Here is a 27,368-nt window from a genome sequence, read left to right on the forward strand (position 1 = left end):
TTCAGAATTCCACATTTATTATGCTGTCTTTTCTTTCAAGAAAACAGTCAATGAAACAGTTTGCAGGTATATTTGATTACAGTGTGGTTTTGTTTCAGAGCGATGGGAGTACTTGGTTTAATCTTGTCAGACAGAATATTACATTTATACACAACATTTAACACACCCAAGAAATTGAGCATAAATTATTATCGTGTTTTGTACTTCAATAGAAATAACTATCAATAACATAAATAGTATAAAAATAAAGAATACTGTTAATATTTCCTTAAACCGCAACCGCACGATGCCAGTTTATGTTGCTATTTTTTTAAATTATATTTTGATTCCGAAAATCGTCATCATTAAGTAGAAATATTTCTTAACTTATATTATTAATTAAATTTGACTAGGATGTTTAATATTAAAATTAGCGCAGTAATAAATTCATAACCAAAACTACGTTATTTTAAATTTTGTTAATGTCACTAATGTGCCCGCGTTTCTGCTTTTATCTAAAACCTGAAATCGTGCGGTCAAAGGTTATTCGATATTCTTAACTTTTAATTTTTCTCACATTTATCATATGAGGCAGACGAAGGTAAAGCACACTTTACAGTTATAAACATATATGCATGCAAGAAAATGTATACATATTTACGACCGAAAAAGACAAAAGTATGATTTGCAGGGTTTACTATAAATAATGTTTGAATTACACAGAAGCTTGAACTTGTAAATGTATTATCACAAATTATGGGGTAATTTCCCAAAATATTTGTCATTTCCCTACGTGTTAGAGTTCGACCAAGATCAGTCTGCAACGATTTTGATAGCATACGTAAGTGTTATAAATAAAAAGTCAGTTTCATAGAAGTGTGACGCTTAAAATAACACTTGGACTGCGTGTGCTATCAAAATCGTTGCAGACTTGTCTTGGTCCAACTTTAAGTGTCTTAGTTAAAACACGAATGATATAAAATAATAAAAATATATGAACATGTATTAAAGCTCAGTCGCCTACAGTTAAGAAGTAAGAAAATAATTTATCATAGCACGAGATTTCTTCAATTTATTTAACATTTGCTCGTTTTGTCAAATATCTTGTATTATTAGTCAATATTTAAAAAAGATCGCGATAGTAGTTGTTCTAAAATTGTTGAAAGTGATAAGAACTAACAAATTTAGATCATTTTACAAGTAATTAAAGTCCATTTTTGGTCCTTTATTTTCATGGACATCATCGATTTACCATACGTTTAGACAAAATTACCTATAGGATCATGAAAATTGCTATCTTACGTACCACTGCAACATACACATAGTCATTTATGTCAATATATACACTATGTACAATAGAACTATAACTATATTCATAACAGCACTTACATAATTCCGATTTTGAAGATCTTGTGTGGATTATTCGCTCAATTTGAAAAGAAAAGATGTCTACTATTGAGATAGATGGCTTTAGTTGATGACTTATACATAAACTGTTAACATTGATTCTGATTCATTAACTATGTACAAGATTGGCAACATTAAAATATTTATATTAATCCATTTGAAAGGGAAGGTTGGCGGCAACTCTCGGCTTTTTCTTCCTTTGCGGTCGCTTGGACGAGTCCTCCTGCTGCCTGAACGTCTGTACAAACGAAAATGTAATATAACGTTCGATGCGATGGCCAACTTATTTTTGTCTGTGCCATAGTAATTTTATTAAATAAAAACCTTGATTTACAAAACTCATATTCGACGTAGGTATACGCTTCTTGCTTCGAATAAAATCTTACGGGGCGTATCTTCAAGCGCTTACTTCGTTGGGTAAATTGATAAACCGTGAAGAATAATTACCGAATGTGAGGACGAGAGTCCCTGCACGGGCGCGGGCTGCGGCGCCGGCAGGCCCTCGGCGCCGCGGCGCTGCGGCCCGGGGGGCGGCTGCGCGCGCCTGTACGATAATAAGCTTCTGTGTATAAATATACCCCAAAGGACGAATATCAAGTTTGGACAGGAATAATACATAAACTTATTGTTAATGCACGATAATATATTCAAAGTTTTCTAAGGAATCAAACATTTGTAACGTTGGCTGAAGTGAGATATGGATGTGTTAGATTAAATTTCAATATTTATTGCGTTTCTTGTTTTTTTTTTTTTCATACCACGTCGGTGGCAAACATGCATACGGCCCGCCATGTCCTGGTCCTAGGTACAGTTTAAACATGAGCTTTGTTAAGTATAGTAGCAATTTGATAAAGCTAAAATGACTTGAATCAATTAAATATACATTAACCCCCTTATTCATAAACGTCTACTAAAGTTGACAAGCCGCTAATAATCGTTTGTTCCTTTCTGACGTATTGGTATGATGGAAAGGGACAAACGATTATTAGCGGCTTGTCAACTTTAGTAGACGTTTATGAATAAGGGGATTAATCATTTACAAGATATTCTACGGAAGCTATGATATAAATAATAGTTATACTGAGTACCGTGTATTGTGGATACTACTTAATCTACTTACCTACATTATTGTTATTTTAATAACGAATTCTTTAATAGTAGTTTATGTGACTGCTACATAATAAAAGGCATTAAAATTCACGAGTGTGGGTTTAAGAAACGAACGAAGTGAGTTTCTTAATAGGATCACAAGTGTTTTAATGCCTAAATATGTACTGTTACATACAATATTTTATCTACACACATATTATAAACTTTTCAACACTATCAACACTAACCCAAATTACAGCCAACGTTGGGGCATCGTTGCTCTCTTGGCGGAACTCGCGGATATGTGGTGGCGTCACCGAAATATTTTTATCGCTCATTTTACACGCACCTTTTGCTATACGAGTAGTTACTTTAAAAACATCAAAACATATTCATTTTATACTTAAAACTAAATAAAAGATAAGATAAACTGTACGTCAAATGGCGGTAAATGAAAACTCTTTCCATGCATGTCACGCATTCGTAGTTTTTTTTTTAATTCAGAGACAAACTAGAGTCGAGGGCCTATTTCCGTATCATTCGAAACTAACATGCAAGATAATACGTCAAGTTTGAATGCAATTGACATATTTTCATTTCGAACAAAAAGGCATCTCGATTGATATTAGAATAGAGGGCAAATCGAATTGTGTTTCTTTTCAGAGATGTTCCAAATTTGTATAACCAAATCGATTTTGATGTAGTTATGAAGCAATTACATCACAGATAATAAATTTGCTGTAACACAACAGTTTATCGTAATGTTGGCCATTATTTACGGATTTTGAAGGCATCATAGAAGGTTTATGATATGTGTATAGATAAAAAAAACTATTTTATATTTAATAAATTATAGATCGCATGCCTTGTCTCGTAATGTCATGTTATTAAAGGTTAGATTTGACGAATCTGCGCGTGATTCAGGATGACAAGAACTATAGAACTAACTTGAAAAAAAAATCTAATCACAGCGCACTTCACTCCGTCAATAACGCCTAGGTTCTTAGCTACTCTAGCGCTACTCTGGAGAGATGTGGAACTATTATTTATATCTGACAGCTGGACACTTTTGCAACAGTTCTGCCTAAGGAGATTCTGTTCCATACCTCTACCTTCCATAGTTAATTCATAAGATAATGTTCGTGTTCCTGATAAAACTAGATTGATTTTAAGTACGTTAATGACAAGTAGTTTACAGCACGGGTACTTCAGAGTACCTAAGTAGTGAGTGACTTGATCAAATAACTTATTACAAAATATTTTGCACAATCAGACTGAACTTTACGTCTATGTCATAAAGTTTGGCTTGACGTAATGGAATAAACATAAGATACATTATGTCATACCATCATAACAACATGTTACAACAAACAATTAACGGTCAAATACTTGTTTCATTGGTTTTAGTTTTCCATTCAACGTTATTAGTTCTTTACGCAATTGTTAAGAAAAAAAATGCAACCAGGTATTTAAAAAAGGTTTTAAAAACTGGGCCCCTTTTAACCCTCTAACTTATTTAAAGAGTTTTGTTCAAGTAAATTGATATAGTTAATAACTGGTTTATGTATGGATGGTATGAAGAGAAAAAAATAATTAACAAAACAAGAGCACGTGTTTCGTTCATTGCTTTTAATACTCAAACACATATTATTATTTTTTAAAGCGCTGGTGGCCTAGCGGTAAGAGCGTGCGACTTGCAATCCAGAGGTAGCGGGTTCAAACTCCGGCTCGTATCAATGAGTTTTTAGGAACTTATGTACGAAATATTATTTGATATTTACCAGTCGCTGTTCGGTAAAGGAAAACATCGTGAGGAAACCGGACTAATCCCAATAAGGGCTAGTTTATCCTGTGGGTTGGAAGGTCAGATGGCAGTCGATTGCGTAAAAACTAGTGCCTACGCCAATTAATTGCCAAGCTGACTCCATGAGCTGTAACAAAATGCCGGAACAACGAGAGGAAGATGATAATTTCTTTAAAAAAGCATCTCATAAAAGGGTGCCTCTTTCCTTGTAAGTTCTTATTCCATATTTCGAAAATGTATATCTTGCCATTCCCACCAGCAGGCATAAACCCATGGAAGTTTCTTAATTTATCAATTTTGGCGGAATATAAAGTTAACTTACCGTTGGCTGGTCTGTACTTGCAGCGGTACAAACGGGTTCGGTTTTTCGGTGTTGTTCGGAGCATTATGCGCGGGCGCGGACTGCACTTGGTTTTGTGGTGGATTCTAGAATTAAAATAGTACATTACGATACAAGTGCGAAAAATAGGAAATTCGAAACGAGTGGCGATAAATTAAAACACGACCGAAGGGAGTGTTTTAAATCGACACGAGTTGCGAATTACCTATTCGCACATGTATCGTACAACGTTTTACAGTACATATGGCCCTTTAAATGTTCGACACAGTAACATAATATGCTACTTCTCGCACTAGTGCTATAAAGTAGCCCCATATGTACTGTAAATATATTTTATACACATATTTGTTTTTGGTTTTGAAGATTTTTTTGTAAACGAACTTGACTAGAAGTATAACTTGAAATATGTTACAATAGATGTTGAATTGTCTCTCTTATGTCATAAACCGTGCATTTATTGTTAGTACACTAATATAAAGTTATAAAGTAGTTTTTATAGATATAACTAGATTTAACCTAAGTTTGCTCATAAATTTGAGGTGCCTCAAAAAATCTGAAGAAAAAATATTTTTGAGCCACTCCATCAACGAAAAAAATTCGTCACTTGCAACAACGCTTTCATAATACAGCAATCTCAAAATTCTGAAGTGAGAAATAAGCAGTTTTTAACCCCGTAATGTTGCGTGTACGTTGTCGCGGTTCTTAAATGCGATCGAGCACTGACCTTGTTCCAACTGGGCGCTAACGCCACTCCAGCGACGCTGGGCAGATGTTGCGGGAACTGCGGATGCTGATGCTGCGAATGCTGCTGCTGCGGGTGCTGATTCTGCGAATGCGGATGCTGATTCTGCGGATGTTGATTTTGCGGATGCGGTTGGTTTTGCGGATGCTGTCGCATCGCATTGTGGTTGCGTTGGAAGTGCGCGTTGTTGAACGCGGGGAACGGCATCTGGTTCGGGCCCGGCCCTTGGAAGGGTTGGCCGAACGTCGGATACGGAGGCACTGGGGGTTGGTTCTGTATAATAAAAAAAGAGTTGAATCACACTGAACTTAATGTCTTGTGGTAACTGTATTGTTAAAAGTAAATTTTTTTATGGAGAAACTTATAATATTCAGAGTTGAACAACTGTAAACTATTATTCAGTATTTTAGGGAAGTGTAAAGACAAATTTTGATAATAAGTTAGGATTCCGTTACGGTACCTATTTCTCAAGTAATTTTATGAGGAGAATTTTATTTTACTATAATTATTGCGAAAATGAAAACTACACAAACGTGATTCTATGTAGTTTTAGATAGGCACTAGAAAAACTTGTGATACATAAATCGAGTCTTTCTAATGTTTATGAACTACTCATTTATTAGATTTTATTTATTGACATGCAAATTTAAAAAAGTTTTTTGTTTCATATTAAATTCATTTAACAATTCTCATAATGATAATGAAACTGATGAGTTGATTTCAACACTCTCGTGTACCTGAAATTGTCAGATTCATTTGAAAATACGTGTTACAAAACGTCCAAGCAGTTTAACGAAGCGAAACATCTGCAAAATTTTATTTTTGTATATCATTAACTCAAATTGAAAACAAAAAAAGGTTTACTAAACTACTAATACCTAATAATTGAATTGAACTTTCACATTATAATAGTTTTTGATAAATATTGTTTGAAGCGATTCTTGATCGCCGTGTTAACACTGTTTTAAATAGGGTGTATTACTGCAATGTTCTGCCGCCAGAGAGCAGCACTATCACATCACATAAACCATAGAGTAACTTATACATACTATGCCTTAAACAGTTTTTTGAGAAGTTTATACAATGACATTGATGCATAAAAGCAGTTTGTTTACAGAAGCCTGCCGCGAAAATCGAAATTTCGTTACCTGTCCTCTTTATCGCTCGAATATGCAAGAGTGATAGAGAGACAGATAACGAAATTTCGATTTTCGTGTTTCGTGGTAAACCCTCAGAATGTTGTAGTGGCGACTTCTACGCAATTTTGCATAATATCCCCTATTCCATCGAGCTTTATCAACAATCTGAAGGGGCCACTGGGAGAAACTATTACTTTGTTCGTTTTCATAACGCGGTAAAATATAACATTACATGTCCACGCCAACTTAAAATGGCTGATTTAATATGGTTATAAGAATCTTCAGTTTTCACTTTGGAGCTACAGAAAACCATTTCTTTTTCGTATGTCTTATACTTTACTAACAGCAACACTCTGAACTGACTATTGATGGACCTAATATCTTTGCAATAAGACCTTACAGTGGACGTATATTACCTTGAAAGACCGGTTAGTCCACTCCTGATACACCTGGGGCGGGGGCACCCTGTTGTATGTGCCGTTCTGTTCTTTGCGCCAATTTTGGGGCTGAGGCGGCTGCTGCTGTTGAGACCTACATTAAGAGAAATTCAAGAACCGTCATTAAACGTCTGTCAAATCTTAAACCCCGTCGATAATCGTTTATTTCCCTATCCATCATTTTGACAATTATATTTGTTAGAAAGAGACAAAAGTTTTATGAATAAAGGGTAAAGTTATCTCATCAATCCAACGTTTGACAAAACCATATGTTTCATGCTATAAGTATACCTAAATTACGACTTGTCTAAGGTATCATTCCATTACCAACCGCAGGCAACAACATCATGATGACGAATTGTTTACGCTGCAATCTAATTTTAACCGTAATTATAATGGTAAGTGGTTCAATTTCGATTGAGATGCTAAAGTGTAACGTACGGTCGCGACACTTCTCCGTTTATTTCTTTTTTGTGTGAAGGGATCAATGATTGAATTCCATTTATTTACAACTGAACCTTTTACTTATACTATTACGGTTCAATGTATAGTGCTGCGGAACGAGCGGTTACAGCATGCGCTTGCCAATAGAACACCATTTTAACGTGCACTTCCGTTTAATATAAATATTGTTAATATTAATTTGATGACCTGTTTGACAGAGTGGGTAGTGAACCTGCCTATGAAGCCGATGGTTCCGGGTTCCAATATCGGTAAGGGCATTTATTTGTGTGATGAGCACCGATATTTGTTCCGGAGAGTGTTTTCTATGTATTTAAGTATTGTTTGTATATTATTTTATATATATCGTTGTCTGAGTACCCATGACACGAGCTTTCATGAGCTTACCGTGGGACTTAGTCAATATGTGTAAGAATAATAATATTTTTATTATTGGTTTACTGTGTGTAGGCCTGCATATCGTGTTTTTTTTAATACATCATATTGAGTAATCTTACCTGGTAAATAATTTCCAAAATTCGCTAGTTTGACTGCATGCAATAATGAATAATAGTATTGCATTATATGTTTATACCATAGGCCCTATACGACATAAACTTAAATATACAGTGTAGGCAGAATAATACAAAATATAATCTAGCACTTTTTTACCTGTTTGGTTGCTGTTGGACGTTATTGTCGTTTTTCGATCGCCAACTCTGATTCTGATCCCGTGCGTTCTGAAATAATAATGTTCATATATAAACTGTAGAAAACCTTAGTCTAGTAATTTTTATTATTAATTTAACTGATGCTATAATATAGTAGTTGTGTCATAGAGAAATAAGTAAGTATAAAATGCTCACTCCATAGATCAGTTTTCTTACCAAAACGGTTATAATTTTCGTCTGTGTGTGTGTACTGATACTTGACAATAGATATCGCGACGAACGAAAAGTCTAATGCTGAACAATTTACAGCTAATATTATAACTGGAACTCTATTTTAAACTCCTGCTTGTAAATTGTTGAGCAATACACTTTTCGTCAGTCGCGACATTCGTGACATGTAGTGTGAAGTAGAGGTACGCTAGATGTCGACTACGAATATAATAAGCGTTTTGTGAGCACTCTATGCTCACATATTTCTCTATGGTTGTATATACCATAAGAGGCTTAGCTATCTAAATATACGAATATCACTAACCTTGCCAGATTTTTTATTAGACTCTGCTTCTCCTTGACTAATGTTGAGCAGACTCCTTAGAAGCTGTGTAGCATTATCCTGGAAACAGTACATAGTTCAATCGCTTATTTATTTATACAATATTCATAATGTTTATCAAACAAAGAATAGAGTTAATATTATACTGCTTAATTTCTTTATTAATTAATATTAATTGGTGCAAAATAATAATCAAGTGGTTGCTTACTTGTGGATTATCTGAGGAAGCACTTGCGGTATTGTTTCGAGTCTCACTTACTGGAGTCTTTTGGTCTCTTGTGGGACTGTAAAAAAAGACATGGTTAGTCTATAGGCGGCGCAACGTAAGAACCAATATTTGATATCTACCAATCGACCTTTGTATATATCGGCAGCCGATCATAATATCCGCCAGATCATCTCCTATTTCTGGACAGTTTGTCCTTCGGGCATCTGAAGTAATCTAAGGAATCTATCCTACCTATTTATTGGATTAATGTGATTATCGTCAAAACATACGACCGGTCTGGCCTAGTGCGGAGTAGTGAGTATGCCTATGAAGCTGATGGTCCTGGGTTCGAATCCCAGTAAGAGCATTTATTTGTGTGAAAAACACAGATATTTGTTCCTGAGTCATGGGTGTTTTCTATGTATATAAGTATGTATTTATCTATACAAGTATGTATATCGTCGCCTAGTACAAGCTTTGCTTAATTTGGGGCTAGGTCGATCTGTGTAAGATGTCCCTTAATATTTATTACACAGGAACTTTACGATCGGCCGCCAACATATATATGAAGCTTAGGCTATGAGTTAAACCGTAGGTATTAGCTTCATGTATAATTATATATGTACAGCATATTGATTCATATTATTTATACTATGCTACCGGTAACTGCCAATTGAATTTGAACCTTAAGATTAGGCAGTACGGTCTTTACCGCAGATCCCACCGGTAAACTCAGTGAACAAGTGAATACAAACCTATAGCTAGCGAACGCGGAGTTGTGTCCGTCGTCTCTCCGCAGCAGGTTGGGCGTCTTGTTCGTGCTGTGCGCCTCGTGCGCGCCGCCCACCGGCACGGCGGTCCTCAGCTTGCGGCCGTAAGATATGTTCAGCATGTTCGTTGGCAACATCCTGTCGAAGACATGTACTAAACTCGTTGTTGATAAAGTCGCCTGGCAACTGTCCGAATATTATGAGATTTTTCTCAGATGAATAATGAGCGTCTGGTCGAGTAACACGAAGTTATGATAATTTCGCGATCGCTATCGATAATGAGGAAGCTCAAAAAACCTCGCCTGTTATTGAAAGTGAGAGCCTATCCTCCTAAAGCCCAGCCATATAAATGAAAAATCCACAATTTGCTACTGAAATTTGAATCTATTACGTTGGAAATAGAGTTTATTTTGCGTTGTTTGAAAATTGAACAAAACAATGAAAAAGCGACTGTTCCATTTAAATATGATTTATATTGCACCGAACTGAAGAAGTACTATAAATAGAGGACCTTAGGCCTTAGGAGGCTATAATGGACCTCATACCTCGAAATCCGGAAAAATATGTTGGCTTTTCCATAGAAAAAGTGTACCAAAAATATATGAGAAAGCCAATATTTTATTTCTCTCTCTTTCTCCATTATTTTATTTTCGCTCAGTTTAGCTAATACAATGGAACCTTGTATTTGAAGCTCCATGGCGGAAGACACGCTGTAGAGAATAATTTACTAAAAATTCATACAAAAAATTTAAAAAGTAATCTTAACACTACAGGAGTGAAGCTCAAAATATCTTACCTATAGAACCTATGCTCTTCAAACAGCTCTTCAGGCGAAGCACCAGGAAAAGGCTCATCAAACATCACCTGATACGTCGGCTCAGCATTCAGCTTGTCAGCCAATCGCACGGTATTAGACTGTGGCGGCTGGTACACAGCGGTGATGGTGCCCTTGGCTCCGAACGGGGCCGTGATGCTGCGCGCCACGCAGACCACGCGGTCGTACATTTTGAAGTCCGCTTTAGGGTCCGGCTGGATGTTTCCTTCGTGGAGTTCCGGCTGTGAATATTGGGTTTGGTAAGATACAAATATTCTAGGTTAGTTGTAGGCCACCGACGACGCAAGCAGTGCCCTGCGCGGCGGGCAGCAAATCAAGGCCGTTTATACCTTTACCCCCTTATTCATAAACGTGTACTAAAGTTACGATGATTAGCGGCATCGTAACTTTAGTACACGTTTATGAATAAGGGGGTTAGTCGAGCGCAATGTATGAATGGCCTTGATTTGTCACTCGCCGTTTGCGTCCAGTCAGCGGTTTTAAAATATACTTATTGACCCTACCTATGAAGCCGATGGTTCCAGATTCTAATCCTGGTAAGGGCATTTATTCGTGTGATAAAAAATAATAATAATAATAATTTATTCAGTAACTTCATAACTTAACAATATGCAGGTTGGCGTCTCTTTTTAAGTATACAATGAATACGGATAAGGATAATGATGAATACGGATATTTGTTCCTCGGTCATAGGTGTTTTCTATGTATTTAAGTATTTATATATTATATATATCGTTGTCTAAGTACCCTCATTGAGCTGGGACATGGTCAATTTGTGTAATAATGTCCTATCATATTTGTATTTATTTGCAAAATTGACCATTTATCTATTACATTTCTCAACAAAAACATGATTTCCTATGGCTAGCTTTTATACCATACTATACTTTTCTTTAAAAGGTTCCAATGGAATACGTCAAACATATAATTCTGTTTGTTTTTGACAATACTAATCTCATACATACGTTCAACCATCATATCAAATAATACTTTTTTCCGAGTACACTCCATACTTGGGCTTACTACAAATTGCTTTTAGGACCCGTTCCTAATTCATGTTCAGATTTCAACTCTCTCACCTTATACAGAAGGTTCCATTTCACATTCAGCGTGACCGTCTTCTCATTGCCCTTGAGTTCGTGCAGCTGCTTGTCCAGCGAGTCGAAGAGCGCTTTCATCTCCTCGGGTTCGAGAGCATCGGAGCCACACTCGCGCCGCGCAGCGCTCGAGTGGGGCTGGGCCTTCAGCCACGCTTGGACTTCTTGAGGCTTCTTTTCCCTAAGTAAAATATTTTTGTATCAGTTTCATATGACGGGTATAGAAGCAAAACCGCCATTGTCCATACTTAGCAGAATGTGGAAATTGTGTCACCAATTGAGGGGCATAGAAGCGAAAACCACCTCTGTTCATAAGGGCAGAGATCTAAAAATAAAATTGTAGATCTATTTATTTAAATATGTAAAGATCTAGAATTAAACTTAATCACTTTAGTGAGAAGAAAACTTTTTTTGACTATTATAAATTGCAATTATCCCCAAGGTAAAATACATAAATATTGATTGTTCATGCAATCTTATAAATAAAACAATTTAATATGAGTCTGTAATGCTCACCCCACTTCGTTGGGCCAAATGTCGCTCTCAAAGAAGATGTCATTATACATGGACTCGGCCAGCTTGTCGAACAGCTCGGGGAACTGCTGCTCGTAGCTCTTGACCAGCTCGATGCAGCGCTGCGAGTACAGCCACGTGTTGGACACGGGGCAGCGGCGCGTGTAGCCGGACACTTCTTGGTTCTAGAACAGTGTACAAATAAAAATTAAGTTAAACGCGTGAATAATATGTAAATAAATGACAAATTACACTTATTACACAAATGAATGCACACCGGGATTCGAACCCGGGATCATTTGTTTCTTAGACAATGTACCAACTAGGCCAGTGGGGCCGTTAGGGTGTATTATTATAATATATCCTTTTTCTACTGGTCGACTGTAATGGTTGAATTAAGATTTCGTATACCAAGCTATAAATGCGTATTTTTCACGTAGAAGCTCCCAACTCAACTATAATATTCATTTCTACGACCAACTATTTCAAAAAACTGACCAATCACGTTCCGCCGCGCTTCCATAGAAAAGATTAACGGGCGCGGAGCGGGAGTCGCGTCCTTATGTCTACTGAGATACCTACCAATTTCCATTAATTTGGTTTTATAGTAGAAAAAGTATTATTTTTGATGACTCGTAGAAAAAGTATTGTAAACAATAGTGATATAATCAAACTTTTCTATCTCATACCTTACTTAGGCAACTCAGCAACCTTCGTTGCCTAAATACGGTACTCGACTGAAAAGCTCTCTATTATATCACGATTGTATAAAATACTATTTTAAATAACTGAACTGAGTTTTAACCTATAGGGTAATAATTGATTAAGTGGCATACGTGTCCATTTGTAGGTACATACGTATACTGCTAGCAACAGGGTTTTACCATAGGTTAAATTGGGTATTATGATATTCAATGATGTACTTGTATTTTTATCTTAACGGCCTTACCTTCTTGTTGAACTTTAAATTAAGCCCGACGTTGACTTTGTTCTGTGTTTCGGTAGGCAGAGTGTTTCTTTGGCCGGAAACCACCAGCACGGTTCCCGTTATTCTTGAGAGGAATTGAGGTGATATTCCTGTAAAGGGAATTAGTAATTTTAAGAAAGAAAGGAACCTTTTCGCGATGTAACTGCTTAGAAAATGTGTAAGTCTGTTCAATAGTTTTGTAGTCCGCTTTCCCGCCAAGATGTTTAATTGTAATTGTATAACCTAACCATTATATAGTTAAAGTTTTTAACTGAATTTTTACCACAGGACGCAGCGGCGTGGTTGGCGCTGCGGTAGGGGCAAATGTTGGCGTGCGCGACGGGCGTGGGCTCCGCCTGCTCCGTCACTTGCACTTTGATGCGCCCGTTGCGGACTGCCTCTGAATCTACCACCTGGAAACACACTTTCGCTTAGCTCACAACTCGAATCTCTATTTGGGTAGTTTTTTGACAAAATAAATTAGAAACATTTGCAATATTAATAAAACCCGTGCTTTTTGTTCACTTTCAAGACATGATTAACGTCCTAGCCCACGAGTACGGGTAATATAATGTAACACAAATTTATGTAGACCTCCTGCGACCACTTGCATTCCTCATGTATAACGTGCAACACGTCTCCCACTAAATACTGTATTAGCTCACCGTGACCATGAACACATTCGAGCCCACCGGATAGGCTTCTGGCGGCGTCGAGCACTTGGTGGACTCATTTGATACCCACCGGCCAAAACTCCTTACTGAAGGTCGCTAGACGTTCAGTCAGAACGCTCACCATTAACGAAATAAAATCCACATTGCGACCCTCAGGACGAGAGCGAGAGACTTTACCCTCACATATTTTATCATGTCATCGACCTTCGTAAAGGTAATGTAAACGGGACACATACAGCAGCGTCGACGGTGTTGGGCGCAGCAAATGGTTGGGTCCAGTCGGTGCGGTACCGAACTGATTTACTTATCTAAACCTATTACCGATTTATTATTATTAGCATTATCTTACCGTGGCCATGCACCCGTAGTACTGCCCCTGCGTGAGCAGGAACACCTTCGAGCCCACCGGATAGGCCTCTTGTGGTGTCGAGAACTTGCCGGCCTCCTGTATGACATGTTCGGACACGTCCCGGACTACGGCTTGGTATGCGTAACCGCACGCAATTGAGCACCATTCCGGCTCGAATACCATTTGGGTATTGTCTTGGATTAGGTATTTGTAGCCTGAGAACAAAAGATTAGAGGATTTGTTATACTGCTTGCTGTATGAACAGATCCTAGATAAATAAATAACGTCATTATTGATATCTACGTTTGACTACATGAATACTGAAAAAACTTCAAGAACACCATTTGCTTGAAAGCAAGAAAATGAAGAGAAAACAGGCAAAGTAAAAACAAATCTAAACACATGAAAAACAGCTCAAAAGTTACACATAATATGAAGGGAAATGAGTTTTAGTTGTTATAGCACAACATAGTTATTATACATTTAAGTTAAGAAGGTAAAAGGAAGGTAGACTGATTAAACTAAATAATAAACATAATATTACTTTACTCGCCTTTTAAATTAACAGCATGAATTATAACATTTACATTGCCCAGTTCAATTCCAAGTCGATTCTGATTACTGAAAACAAAAGAAAACATAACTTAATTGGTCACAAAGATTTCACAACCATAACATAATACTATAAGCAATGACGTGTCGTATGCGATGCGGTCTTGTCAAACATTGCTGCATTATCAGTGTGTCCACGTCTTCGAACAGCTTACTGGCCTATCCTTAAATTCGTTGTACGTAGAATCGGATTTTTATGACGTTTTGTATGTCGTACGCAAGGCTTGATGTGCCGTTCTTATTATAGCTTAACAGGCGTATTATATTGGCGCTTATCGTCGATAGCGAAAATGTGGGATTGTAAGTCATTACACAGAATAATTGACGTTACTTGTCAATGTGGTTTTGACTCAAAAAAATATAGGGAGCGTGCATGAACTGTAGGAGGCAGCACAGGAGCCGTCAGATTTTTGGCGCGAGGCGTAAATGTGATGTTTATTGTTCCGATGTAGCCCACAAGATGGCAGAACCTACTATGCACAAGAAAACACTTGACGTGTAAATGTACATGTTTATGGTTCCGATTCAGGCCACAAGATGGCAGACTCCAACGCGCACGATCCCTATAGTGAACAAAGGCATGCGACTTTCAAGTCGGGTTCAAAAGATTTTTTTTTTAATTATGTAAGAAATAACATTTGATAGACTTAGGAGGATGAGAACCTACTGTTCTATGATCGTTGAGCGTTCCGATATCCACTGCTTATGCAAGTTTCCGAAGTTGGACTCGGTGGTGTAGCTCGGAGTGCCGTTCACGTTGTTGTTCTGATGGTCGACGTGGTGGAGCCGCATTTTCTCGTTGGATACCGTTATTACCCTAAAATATGAAGGTTTTAGATCATAATGTATATAGATTACAGGCCTTTTTACCTCTGGAATTCGGCATTAACAGATCAAATGTTTGGTATATATTAATTGCGAGTAACAGTAGTAGTTTATATGGGTATTTCAAAGTTAGATGTTTTTAATCCAATTGATTTTCTTTCTACCCTAACAGAATGAACACAATATAAAACACGCCGTTCAATCGATTTCATGATTATCGTATCCTCACCCCCTTATTCATAAAATTTAACATGTCCGAAACAAGATTAACCACATGTCAACCAAAAGTACAATAATAACGAAAGAAATAAACTCACTTAGACTTAGTAAGGTGAGGCCACCCCACCCAGATGATCTTTCCTAAGAAATCCTGAGCGATTTTCTCCAACTGTGGCTCCGTATTGGACTCCCTGATGAGTTCCACTATCATGTTTTCATTGCGAGACGGCTGGTCGAATACCTTCACCTTACATTTTTTCAGGCTCGTCTGTAGCAAACAATAACAACAATTATTAATTATGGTATGTCGCGAAAATTTATATTGTTAACCAAGGGTGGAAATTTAACCATAGTGCTAGCGGTACGCCTAAAAACGCTGCAAATTGTGTTAAAAGCATGAAAATTTGCACGATTAATATTTAGGCCATTTGAATCAATTTGACCCGTAGCACATAAAAAAAAATTGAGGAGATAACTCGAGGAGGAGACGTCTTCTTATTTGAATGGAAAAAAAATGTTTTTGTTCAGAAACCTATCGTGTGTGTTATTAAATGAAAGGGCATTCTGAGCCGGTTCTAAAAATATATACCTGAAATTATTATTTGAATATACCCTAATATCCTCATATCTAACCCCAAGAAAGGAATTTTGAAAATATTTAGATTTAGTATTTTTTTATATATTATAAATTGTGTTCTATCAATCTATCAATTACTATCACTATAAATATTAGTTGAATTAATATTCTCAACACACACACACTCGTTGAGAGACCCCGAGACAGGCCGAGAACGAGTGTGTAAATACATGCTGCTGTCTTCTCGCCTCGCCGTTACTCGTTTCGTCTCGCACTTCTGCGATTGGATCCGAGCGGTGCCGAAACTCTCCGAGAGCGGCTCAAGTCGAGGTTAAAAACTTTTTTAACAAATTTTTATGTTTATTTCATACATTTAAATATTAAACACTAGTAGTATAATCTTTAATAATGCAATGGAATTAATATTTCATTTCGATAAATTTGGTCTGAAAATGCGAAAGCTTATATGAGAGTTTTTAACTGAATAATATGGCATATATGGCTGTTAGTCGTTGCTTGAAGTACAAATTAAAAAAAAAAATACTTTCCACCCTGGGAAATAAAATTTTCCACCCAACGATCAGCATATTAAAGGTGATTTTCTCGAATAGAAGAGATGAAAATACATTTTTAAAAAGATTTTTATATTTTACTTTTCATGTTACATTACGACGTACATAGTTAAGTAGGAACAATAATTCGCCAAACTGGAGTAACCAGGAAGGAAGAAATTTTGCTCCTAGTTGAGAGGAAATTTCTCCTTAAGAAACTTGGCCACCAGCGATGACAGGATGGAAGCTGAGCAGTCCTTAGGAATCGCGAAATCGAAGACCTGGTGGCTGATCAAGTGCCAGTTGCACCAACCATACATCAAAATTGATTTGTTTAGGTATGATTATAAATTTTAATTGACGTTATGTAGCATTTTTTACTATTTAAGGTTGTTTTTGAAATAGGTTTCATAACACGAAATACATCACGTGCACGCAAGTTTGGATTTTGAACCGGTTTGGAAAAGATGTCAGGATTATTTCTGCATGCTCCAGTATGCTCGTCAGAGTCAATACATTAAGCCTTTTAAATAGTGGTTTGCATGGGGCTCATAGATCTTCCCCACACATCGCGCGTACACATCTCTTCTGAATTAAAAAAACTCTTATCTTTATTTGTCGAGTTGCCCCATATGATGAGTCCGTAACGGAGAAGAGACGAAACGTAACCATTATACGCTGTTATGGCGCTTGGTTCGCCTGCTTTGAGACATTGGATGAAGAGCCAATAGAGTAAGTATTTACCTTGTATTTCACATGCATCATGATGGGAAAGCCGGGATACATCATGTCCCGCTTGAAGTTCGGCAGCATGCCTCGCTTCAACAGGTGCATTGGCACGTCTAGTTCCTTGCGGTACACTTTCTTCTTTACGGCGTGGCAGTCTTTTGTTTTGTTGGCACCTACTTGGTAATATCCCAGAGGTGTATACTGACCTTATTTAATATTAAAGGAAATGGAAAAAGTTACGCTTCCGGCAGGACTTGAACCCGCATCTTCCGCAATCCGTACCTTGCAAATTTTACCATTCCTTCCCTTAAACACCTTGGGGGTCTATATATCTATCTACCGACAGATAACGACATCTTTTAACAAATTACATCTTTAAAAAAAATTATATACTGACCTTGTACTTCAAGTGCCTCATGGTGGGGAAGCCGGGATACATCATGTCCCGTTTGGCGTTAGGTAGCATGCCTCGCTTCAGTACGTGCGCTGGCACGTCTAGTTCCTTGCGGTACACTTTCTTCTCTACGGCGTGGCAATCTTGGATCACCGGAAAGTATTCTGGGGCTTCTACTGTACCTGTGTTAATTGAACTTTATTACAAATCTTTTAGTCTTGCAAACTTGTTCTTATATAAATATTAAAATAATATTAGTGTGTGATAGTTGTAAGCACTGGTTAGTCTAGTGAAAAAGAGAATTAAATGGAGTAAACTGATGGTAGATTGAATAAGTATTTTGTTATTCTTTATTCTTTAAATATATATTTAGGGTTTTTTACAAAAACTGAAAGTGAGAAAGTGAAAGTAAAGGTAAGTTTATTTTATAAAAAGCATAAGATTACAGTAATTATCTTGGTTATATGAAATCATAAAAGTGACACATTAAAAACATACGAACAGCGGGGTAGTTGTCGTCACTTAACTCACCTAAACTTTCTTTGGTCCAGTTATAGACAAGCATTGGTCCGTGTGTATTCCTATTCAACTCCTCCTCTGTCAGCCTTTGGTAGCATGGCGTCATGGCTGATAACAGATTTACCTGCAACAAAATACGTATTAACAATTTTGAAAGTAACATAGCAGTGAACTATGGACGAGAATTCATCCGTCGTTACACTTTAAGCAATTGAAATTATACTTTAATTTGACTGAACTAATAAACGGAATATAAGCAGGGCGGCCCTGTACTTTTGACCGTTGAGATATGCCTCGAAGTTCGTGTAGTAAGAATATAGATTATTCTTGCATTATTCGACCTTAACCCACTATGATAAGACACAAAATTGACTAACCTCATCAATAAACGGTATAAGCACTACAGCCTCCCAGTCGTTCCTCTTGCCGTTGAGATCCGTCTCGAAGTTGATGGGGTAGTAGTGGACTATGGGCGAATCCTCATCTGTCATGAGGTCATGGAATGGTGCAGGTAAAAGGTGTTTACTGGCTGATGGCAATACGGCTAGAAGCTGCAATAAAAATATTAATATAGTACATTACGATACAAGTGCGAAAAATAGGAAATTCGAAACGAGTGGTGATAAATTAAAACACGACCGAAGGGAGTGTTTTAAATCGACACGATTTGCAAATTACCTATTCGCACATGTATCGTACAACGTTTTACAGTACATATGGCCCTTTAAATGTTCGACACAGTAACATAATATGCTACTTCTCGCACTAGTGCTATAAAGTAGCCCCATATGTACTGTAAAAATACATTCCACGTAGTCGACTAGGCAGACTAATTTCACATTATGGGCAATAAAAGTCATTTGTTATTCGGTAAAAAATGCTTTTTCACCATTGATGCAAAAAGAGAGATACCAGAAGCAAAACATGTGTATATTTGTATTTGTGGGCATCTCTTCTTGTTTATCGTTTCTGTCTTGATAGAGTGGTCGTCACGCTTCTTCGCAACACGACGCTATACTTTTCTGTGGTTTAGATTACCCAAATGGATGAATCGATTTAAGTCTTTTTTATAAAGGTTTTATTATAGACCAGTGATGGTTCTTAAATAGGCTTTCGGCGCGCCTTGCAGCCTTTGTAGTAATACAACAAGTTCCATTGGATCGCTTCTAGTTCAATAATCTGTGGGTCTTACCTGCAAAAAAGGCTTGAAAGGCTCCCCCAGCTCGAACTCGATCTTTAAATCCTTGAAGCCCTTTGTCTGATATGTAGGGCACGTAATGGTGGGGGTAGTACCAGCACCAGGACGGGCAGCCTTTGTAGTAGTAAAACAAGTTCCATTGGATCGCTTGTAGTTCAATAATCTGTGGGTCTTACCTGCTCAAAAGGCTTGAAAGGCTCCCCCAGCTCGAACTCGATCTTCAAATCCTTGAAGCCCTTTATGTCTGATATGTAGGGCGCGTAATGGTGGGGGTAGTACCAGCACCATGACGGGCAGCCTTTGTAGTAGTAGAACAAGTTCCATTGGATTGCTCGCACGTAGCCTTCTGCTTGGTCTGCTAATACTTCTCTGGGGAATTATTGATATGGTTAAATATTGAAAGGGATAATACTGCTAGGTTTTGAGACGAAGATTAATATATATATATTATATCACCCTCGATTCAATTATGCAATATAAAATATAGAATAGTGGAACCGTACAAAATTATCGAATATTTATAGTCATTAGGGCTGGGAAGGAATTTAATATTTTTAGACAGAAAACAATTAGAGAGCTGAATTTATAAGCCACAACAAAAATGCATTTTGAAATAAGTATTAGTAAATAGGTATATGTAGCTCGATAGCCATTACTTTTTATTATTATATAATTCAAAATAATCTGATATACTCACGCAGTTACCGCTGAATAATCTAACTTATTCATATAATAATCCTTCTTGTGGAGTTTGAATTCCATCTCAAATGTGGCTTCCTCTGAAAAAATATCCAATTGATATGTTGATATAGTCTGCTCCAACACTGGCAAACCATAGATTGTGGAGGCGTCACCATACTTGCTGCTATGAAAATATAACGTTGATAGTGGTGCTATCATACTTTCTCACTGCAGCCGGTGAACATACATTTATTGTAAACTGTGTGAGATGTAAAATAATAATAAGTAGGAAAGTAGGAAATGTGTTTTAAATCGACACCAGATACGAATGACCTATTCACACGTGTATCGTACAACGTTTTACAATACATAGCGTAAGGTGACAAGCAAAACTCACTAATTACCACCACAAGTTCATAGCCATAATGAACCATATTAGAACTCATATAAGGTTGATTTTTGTTTAATTATTTTTTAATAATTAGTGAGTTTTGCTTGTCCCCTGACAATATCACCTTTTAAATTTTTGACATAGGCACGTATAATGAATGTATGTACTGTAAAAAGGAATTTTATTTTATTTTTTATACTTAATGAATATTATTGAAGCAATAAATAAAGAATAATAGTTACCATCGCTAGTTTCTTCATATTCTTCGTCTTCTTCATTGTCAACGTCATCGAAATACTATGGAACAAAACAAATGTCTTCGTAACGATGTCATGACGTAGAAATGCATAAAATCCAGAAAGTAAATATATAGGAAAACATTTACAAATGTAAAAAACAACACTTCGAAATATAAAAAAAACCTTTAACTCCCGGGCGTTTTGGATATTTCATACTTACACTTTGTATGAAATTGCGCGATAATGATTGTTGATTGATTTGTGACCCATCCCATTATTAGTTTAGCAAACATACATTTTTGTCAAGAAAGAAAGGCGCTAAATTCACCCTTTGCGCCTACATTTCCCAAAATTCCCACCTTTTTCTACTGACGAAATTGGTTTGCCAGCCTATTAACTGATTTTGAAATGATTACTTCAGGTAAATGAAAAATCTTGACTTACCATTTCCTGGGTACGGTTTATCAATGCTTGCAGCGCGTCATCGGGCGCATTCGCCTTTATATCATCCACGTTCACGTTGAACGTATCGTCATTGTTTGGTTTGTACTGAAACACCATTAAATGTTTAAGGAGCTTTGTAAAAAATCTTAAAAGGTAGGCTGTAGCTGTAGTAGATGGGCTGGAACACGAATATGTCACGAAGGCAGCTAACTAAGAAGAATGGCAGCGTGTTGTGTGGCTCGTCACCAATCGCCGGAAAGTCTCCAACATCTTCAAGAAAAGAGCGTACTACCTCCATCTTAAAAGGCCGGCAACACACTTACAACCCCTCTGGCTATACCAGTGTCTGGTTGTTTGTAGAATTAAATCATAATATATATGCAATAAATAGTTAAATACCTCTCTCCTTTCATTAGTATTGGGCCGCCTGCCGGTTTTCCCCTCGAAGTATTTCAGATCAGCATACGTATCTTGAAACTTTTCTTTATCGATCTTGGCTAGTTCTTGCATGAACACTTCGAACCTGGCCAGGTTTAAGTCTCCCGCCTCGTTTATGTAACCTGCCAAGTTAATCACAGCATTAGTAAATATATTAATATAAGTATACTGTCTGTAATGTTATTGTTAAAAATTAAAAGAAGAGGTTGTATCATTAATCACTACACCTTATAAAAAAAGTCCCCTGCGGCATCTGTCTGTCTGTATGTTCGCGATAAACTCGAAAAGTACTGAACGGATTTTCATCAGGTTATCACCTATCAATAGAGTGATTCCTGAGGAAGGTTTAGTTGTATAATGTTTTTATGTATCCCGTGCGAAGCTAGTACTATAAATAAATTATCTATGGATATAATATATTCAGGTAAAACAAAATAGCGATTATTTTACAGAACTTTTTAGGGTAAATACAAATAGTACCATTCGAAACAAAATAATATACACTCATCGTCTTATACTATCAATCAAATATTTAATTATTAGTTACAGATCGTGTCATTCACGAAGACGCATGGTTTGACTCGTATTACCATGGTATTAAAGGTTAGATTTGACAAATCTGCGCGTCATCGTGGATGACACGAACTCTATCAATAAAGAACACATAAAACGTATGACTTATCAATTAATTACTCACCATCTAAAGTAGGCAAGACCGTCATATAAGTTTTATACAGCACCGGCAAGGCATCGTTACTTATATGCATATTAGGCAAGTTGGGAATAAAATCGTTGCCCACCAAAAACCCCATGAGCACCCAATCGTCGACAATTTTCTCTATGTCGTAAGGGAATGGTAGTTTGTCTTTTATTTCTATGAACTCTTGTTCTAGGTATTCTCTTAGTAATGATAGATGGAGAAGGTAGAAGTTGGTTTCTTCGGGGCTGGTCGCTCGTTGGGTAGTCTTACCGAATTTCACCTGAGAAATTAAAAATATTATCGTAATCAATCGAGAAAAGAATACCTATAAAGTTACGCTATACTATCTAACATGGCGAAGGTACTATGGTGTTTTATATTTGAACCATAGGGCAAAGAAAAGGGTAACAATGTATATATTGTATACAAATATAATATTAGTGTGAGTGAGATACACTGCATGTGAGTTTATGAAGTCACTAGCAGCTAAGACCACTGTATGGCAGTATAGCAGCTAAGACACTGGTAAATCCTTACCGTATAGTTTAGAGAGGCTAACTAGTGCTAGAAATAATGGCAATGCATTGCTAATGGGGGGGGTTACATGTGTGCCAAGCTTGGTTAACCTCTGATTCTAGTAAGTACGGTGCGGACGCAGATTAGTTGAGTAGTCTTGAAATGCTCTTTTTTTTTGCTTATAATGAGTACATTTATTTGGTTGTTTCAGTGACAATTTGTGATTTACAGAAAGGCCAATCGCAATCACGTAATCACTTCTTCAGCGGGGGAAAGATATTTCATTCAAAAACATTGCGTGCAGCCGTGACTTATTCGCTACTTAGGTTGTTTGTTAGCAACTTAGATAGGGTCGTAGTTGGGCTGCGAGCGCGACCTGATGAACATGTTTCATGATGCATGCTTGTGTGAACATGTCAGATATAACTGACCTCTTCCCTGAGCAGTGCGAAGTGCGGCTCGTGGGTGCACATGCCCAGCATGATGAGGTCCGCGTCGAGCCCGTACAGGCAGTGCCGGGTGTTCGGGTCGTAGTCGGGCTGCGAGCGCGACCACCTGATGTAGTCCATGATTTTGTGCTCGCCTTCGCCTGGGGTCTGAAATGCATGTTTTTGTTATTACTCCGATCATATATGGTACCTATAATTATTACGTTTCTACCACCAACCGTTTTTTTAGAGTTGTTTTTTTTAATCCTATGCAAGAGCATTTAAGACGCTGACTTGTCATCAAGATAGCAACTTTCTTTTTTAACTATGACCAATTCAATTAATTCCCAAAAAACCATGATGCCACACAAAGCCAAGCCTCTCTATCAATTAAACGTAATACATCCGATAGGACTGTTTCAACAAAATATTTCATATAATTATCGTACTTGCTCACAAAATTTCACGAAAATCGGTTGAGATATGCGACTTTCGCGCTCGCTCGGTAAATAATAGTGCTTTTTCAATGGTAAGGTGCCCAATTTCAATTTGTCCTTACCTCATGCCCTGACAAGATTACTTTTACTTTGCTCCATAGTGGATCGGTGGACATTTTGTGCTTCACAAAGTACTTAAGCTGTTCGTGCAAGCGCGCCATGAACACTGTCCCTGGGGTGATGCAGTTACTGTCGAACCGCTTCTCGGTGGGCAGAACCTCACCTGTAACAATCACGAATTATAATAGAGTTAGCCAATCATTCCTAGTAAATATTTACTGTAGTATTGTATCCTCTTGTATTCCAAATCATCATGAGAGAGAGGTTAGATCGCACTGATTGCAGTGTCTCACTCTCACGCACGATTACTTAGCGCTTAGAACAGACGCCATCGCAAGATGCCGCAGTCGAGCCGTAACTATTTTTCCTATTGGTTGTTTCAGTATAATAACGCAGTAACTTACCCTTAGACTTCGCTTCTTCTTCTAATTTCTCTGCCTCCCTGGCAGATCTGAATCTATAGGGAAAACAATGTTTTAATAAAATTATGTCTAACCCGTTATGTACTATTATAAATCAAAACTATCACATAAAATAATGAATTGTTTGTAATATTGTAATGAAAAGAGCGACTATACTTATATGATATTTATAGGAGAAAAATGTGAAGCCATGCAGTTTTAGTAATTCAATTTATTGCTAGAGAACACAGACATACATTGCTTGCATATTAACAACATGTATAACCTCTAGTCTCCCACAGCCCTAATACTGGTTAAAAACGCTACTCTAACCACACTAGCAGCAATGTATTCAGGTTGGTAACTGCCTCCTTTAGTTTGCACGAAGTTCCTAGGTATCTGCTCCAGTTTTTATTTTGTTTCTTTTTCTTGTAATGTGGGCCGTTAGAGGAAGAATAAGGAAAAGGTTGGATGTTGGTTCTATTTAATTATTTTTAATACAATTTTGCAATTGTAAATCTCTCGCTGGACAGCCTGTAGTCTGTAGTAGTAAGTTGTAACATACCTCCTGCCTCTTTGCTGATTCATCTTAGCCCTTGGAGCGACACCATCAATAGCCATGAAGAATAGTTTCTTCGGCTTAATGATTTGGAATAGTATGCCCAAGTAATGGAAGATATCTTGGAAGATTTTCTCTTCTGTTATACGGAAGTGCGGGTTGGAGTCGTCTGGATGTGAGCAGTTGTGGATGATACCATTCATGTCCAGGTACATGTTGTCAAAGTCTGGTATCTGGAATTTTTTTTTCTATTAGTACAGTGCAAGGACTAAAGATCTGTCTTAAGCCACTTTAGAATTAATGTGAAATGTTCAGGTTAAGAAGTGCTGGTAGCCTAGAGGTAAGAGTGTGACTATCAATTTGGAGGTCACTGTCTGAAATCCCAGCTCATTGAAAAACTGATTGGTAGTTTTTTGAAACTTATGTACAAAATATTTTTTGATATTTGCCAGTCGCTTTTCATAACCAATATTATATTATTAGATCTATTTTTTATATTTTTTACATTAATATTAATACCTAGCATAATTTAGATTTAAGACTATTGCTGTGCCCTATCAGGGTCCATGTGAAACATACTATTACTATGTAACACCTAATGTAACCATGGATGCAATAAATGAATGGAATGGAATGGAAAAGGGGAACATTGTTAGGAAACCAGGCTAAACCCAAAAAGGCTCAGTATCCCCACTGGGTTAAAAGGTCAGATGGCAGTTGCTTTTGTAGCAACTAGTGCCTTCACTAATTCTTGGGATAGGTTGCCAAACAGACCCCAAGCTACAGCTAAAGCCAAAGCCAGGACAATGTGAGGTAGATGATGTTGATGTTAAATGTTCAAGGTATATTCTGCCAGAATGATTAGTTTTTTTTTGGGGATGTAACATGTGTGGCAGCTTAATAAGCTGCATAAATCAGTAATCGCTTCTTAGCTTTATCAGCAGTATTGAAAAAATTATGTTAATGAAGTGCAAAAGGCTTAATGCTTCAAGGATATTTCTAACACCAATGTGACAGAAACTACTAACTGCTACATATTAGAGATGAAAATATGGGTCTGAATACAAATATTTGGCAGAATGGAATTATATGTAGGTGTCCCCTCAGCAACCGGTTGCATGGAATATGGATGGATTGATATGGCACAACATCATTGTAATTATAGTGTTAGTGTTAGCACCTCGTACTAAAAATAATTGCTTAAGAATAGTAATTATTGTTGTTTTCATTTGCTATGCGAGTAAAAGTAGTAATACAAGCCAATAAATTTATAGAATGACACATGTACATTTCTTGGCGGCATATGACATTCCGCCAGTTCTCTTATAGATGAAACAATTTGATTTTAGTATATATTGATATTTGGAGTTACATTTTTACCTATAATTGTTCCATAGTTGAATATTATTTTATTTGAAAGATTTAATTTTCATACTCTATATCTTAGAATATATTACATTTTGGTAATAAAATTACCTATAAATAGTATCTTATGATAATCAGTGCATTATATACAACAAATAGATAAGGACAACTCATGTGTATCAGATGTATATTAAAAATAGTAATAAAATTAAATCTCACCTGATATTGTTTAACAAGCTCATTCAGGCAGGGATACCTCTCACTGGTATACCTGAAAAACTTAGGAACTCCCATGGCGATAGGTTATTATCAGCAAAAAAATTATTATGCTAATTATGTAGTTTGTGTTGATATAGTGATTCAAGATTTATAACCTATATAACAATCACATATTTAAATGGACATAGCTGCAGCAGTAGACTTCCAGGATCTGATTGATAGCCCTTGGTATTTCTGTAGAATAGAAATTTAGGTGTTTTCAGCCAAAAATCTATTCTACAGCTATCAACGTCGCTGACCTGAAATGCAAACAGTACATACTGTTATTGTGTTTAAAACTGCTTGCAAGGTATTATGAATCAATTAATAAAATTTCGAACACTGGGTGTACTATACGCTTATATATTTAAGATTTAAGTACATTGATTGATTGTGCCGTGTTGAAAAACTGGCTTGGTTATTTAGAGTATTTGGCTGGATTGGATGGTTTTTGATGGTTGGGACTTGGAAAAAATATCTCAATCTGGGGGCCTACCGCAAAAATCGAAGTTAGTCAATTGCGTGCATTTTTCTCTGTCACTCTAATTACATCTTATTGAGAGTAAAAGAGAAAGATCCCCGTAATTTACGAATTTCGATTTTTGCGGTAGGCCCCTTTACCTAATAAATCGTTTATATCTTCTAGTTTTAATGATTTTACTGTTTGGACGTTGCCGTGAATGGAAAAGCCAGTAAAATAATAAAACTTAATAAAAAATGTGAAATCGTGACAGTTCTCCACTGAACAGTTT

The 27,368-nt window shown here is 36.9% G+C and overlaps 1 protein-coding gene across 2 annotated transcripts; it reads right to left on the reverse strand.

Moving 5' to 3' along the window:
* Nucleotides 1-27,211, reverse strand: LOC133519813 (5'-3' exoribonuclease 1). Of its 2 annotated transcripts, XM_061853923.1 has the most exons (34): nt 26,999-27,211; nt 26,578-26,876; nt 25,000-25,226; nt 24,438-24,490; nt 24,036-24,196; nt 23,480-23,644; nt 22,530-22,812; nt 21,794-21,954; nt 21,395-21,499; nt 20,954-21,008; nt 20,337-20,418; nt 19,816-20,008; nt 18,819-18,992; nt 18,454-18,565; nt 17,926-18,104; nt 15,770-15,939; nt 15,295-15,444; nt 14,569-14,636; nt 14,016-14,230; nt 13,276-13,405; nt 12,975-13,102; nt 12,029-12,210; nt 11,495-11,693; nt 10,377-10,636; nt 9,566-9,718; nt 8,811-8,886; nt 8,585-8,662; nt 8,051-8,118; nt 7,897-7,929; nt 6,917-7,031; nt 5,344-5,634; nt 4,602-4,705; nt 1,834-1,930; nt 1-1,624 (listed from the first exon to the last, which is right to left on the reverse strand). In XM_061853923.1, the coding sequence occupies exons 2-34, from the start codon at nt 26,650-26,652 to the stop codon at nt 1,535-1,537; spliced, it is 4,632 nt and encodes a 1,543-aa protein (XP_061709907.1). In that variant the 5' UTR covers nt 26,653-26,876; nt 26,999-27,211; the 3' UTR covers nt 1-1,534. The 2 variants fall into 2 exon arrangements, with proteins under 2 accessions (XP_061709907.1, XP_061709908.1); XM_061853924.1 differs by lacking the exon at nt 7,897-7,929 and having other exon boundaries at nt 26,999-27,208.
* Between the last annotated feature and the right edge of the window lie 157 nt (nt 27,212-27,368).

Source organism: Cydia pomonella, chromosome 7 (assembly GCF_033807575.1).
Source record: "Cydia pomonella isolate Wapato2018A chromosome 7, ilCydPomo1, whole genome shotgun sequence".
In the NCBI taxonomy this organism is placed as follows: domain Eukaryota; kingdom Metazoa; phylum Arthropoda; class Insecta; order Lepidoptera; family Tortricidae; genus Cydia; species Cydia pomonella.

Bases quoted from the DNA above. Each gene is read 5' to 3' on its own strand.
- LOC133519813 (XM_061853923.1), bottom strand. From the start codon at position 26,652: ATGGGAGTTCCTAAGTTTTTCAGGTATACCAGTGAGAGGTATCCCTGC. The intron at 23,645-24,035 runs GTAAGGACAAAT...CATGCATTTCAG, and splicing joins TAATCTTGTCAGGGCATGAG to ACCCCAGGCGAAGGCGAGCA. The intron at 15,940-17,925 runs GTCAGTATATAA...TGTTTGCTACAG, and splicing joins TGAGGCACTTGAAGTACAAG to ACGAGCCTGAAAAAATGTAA.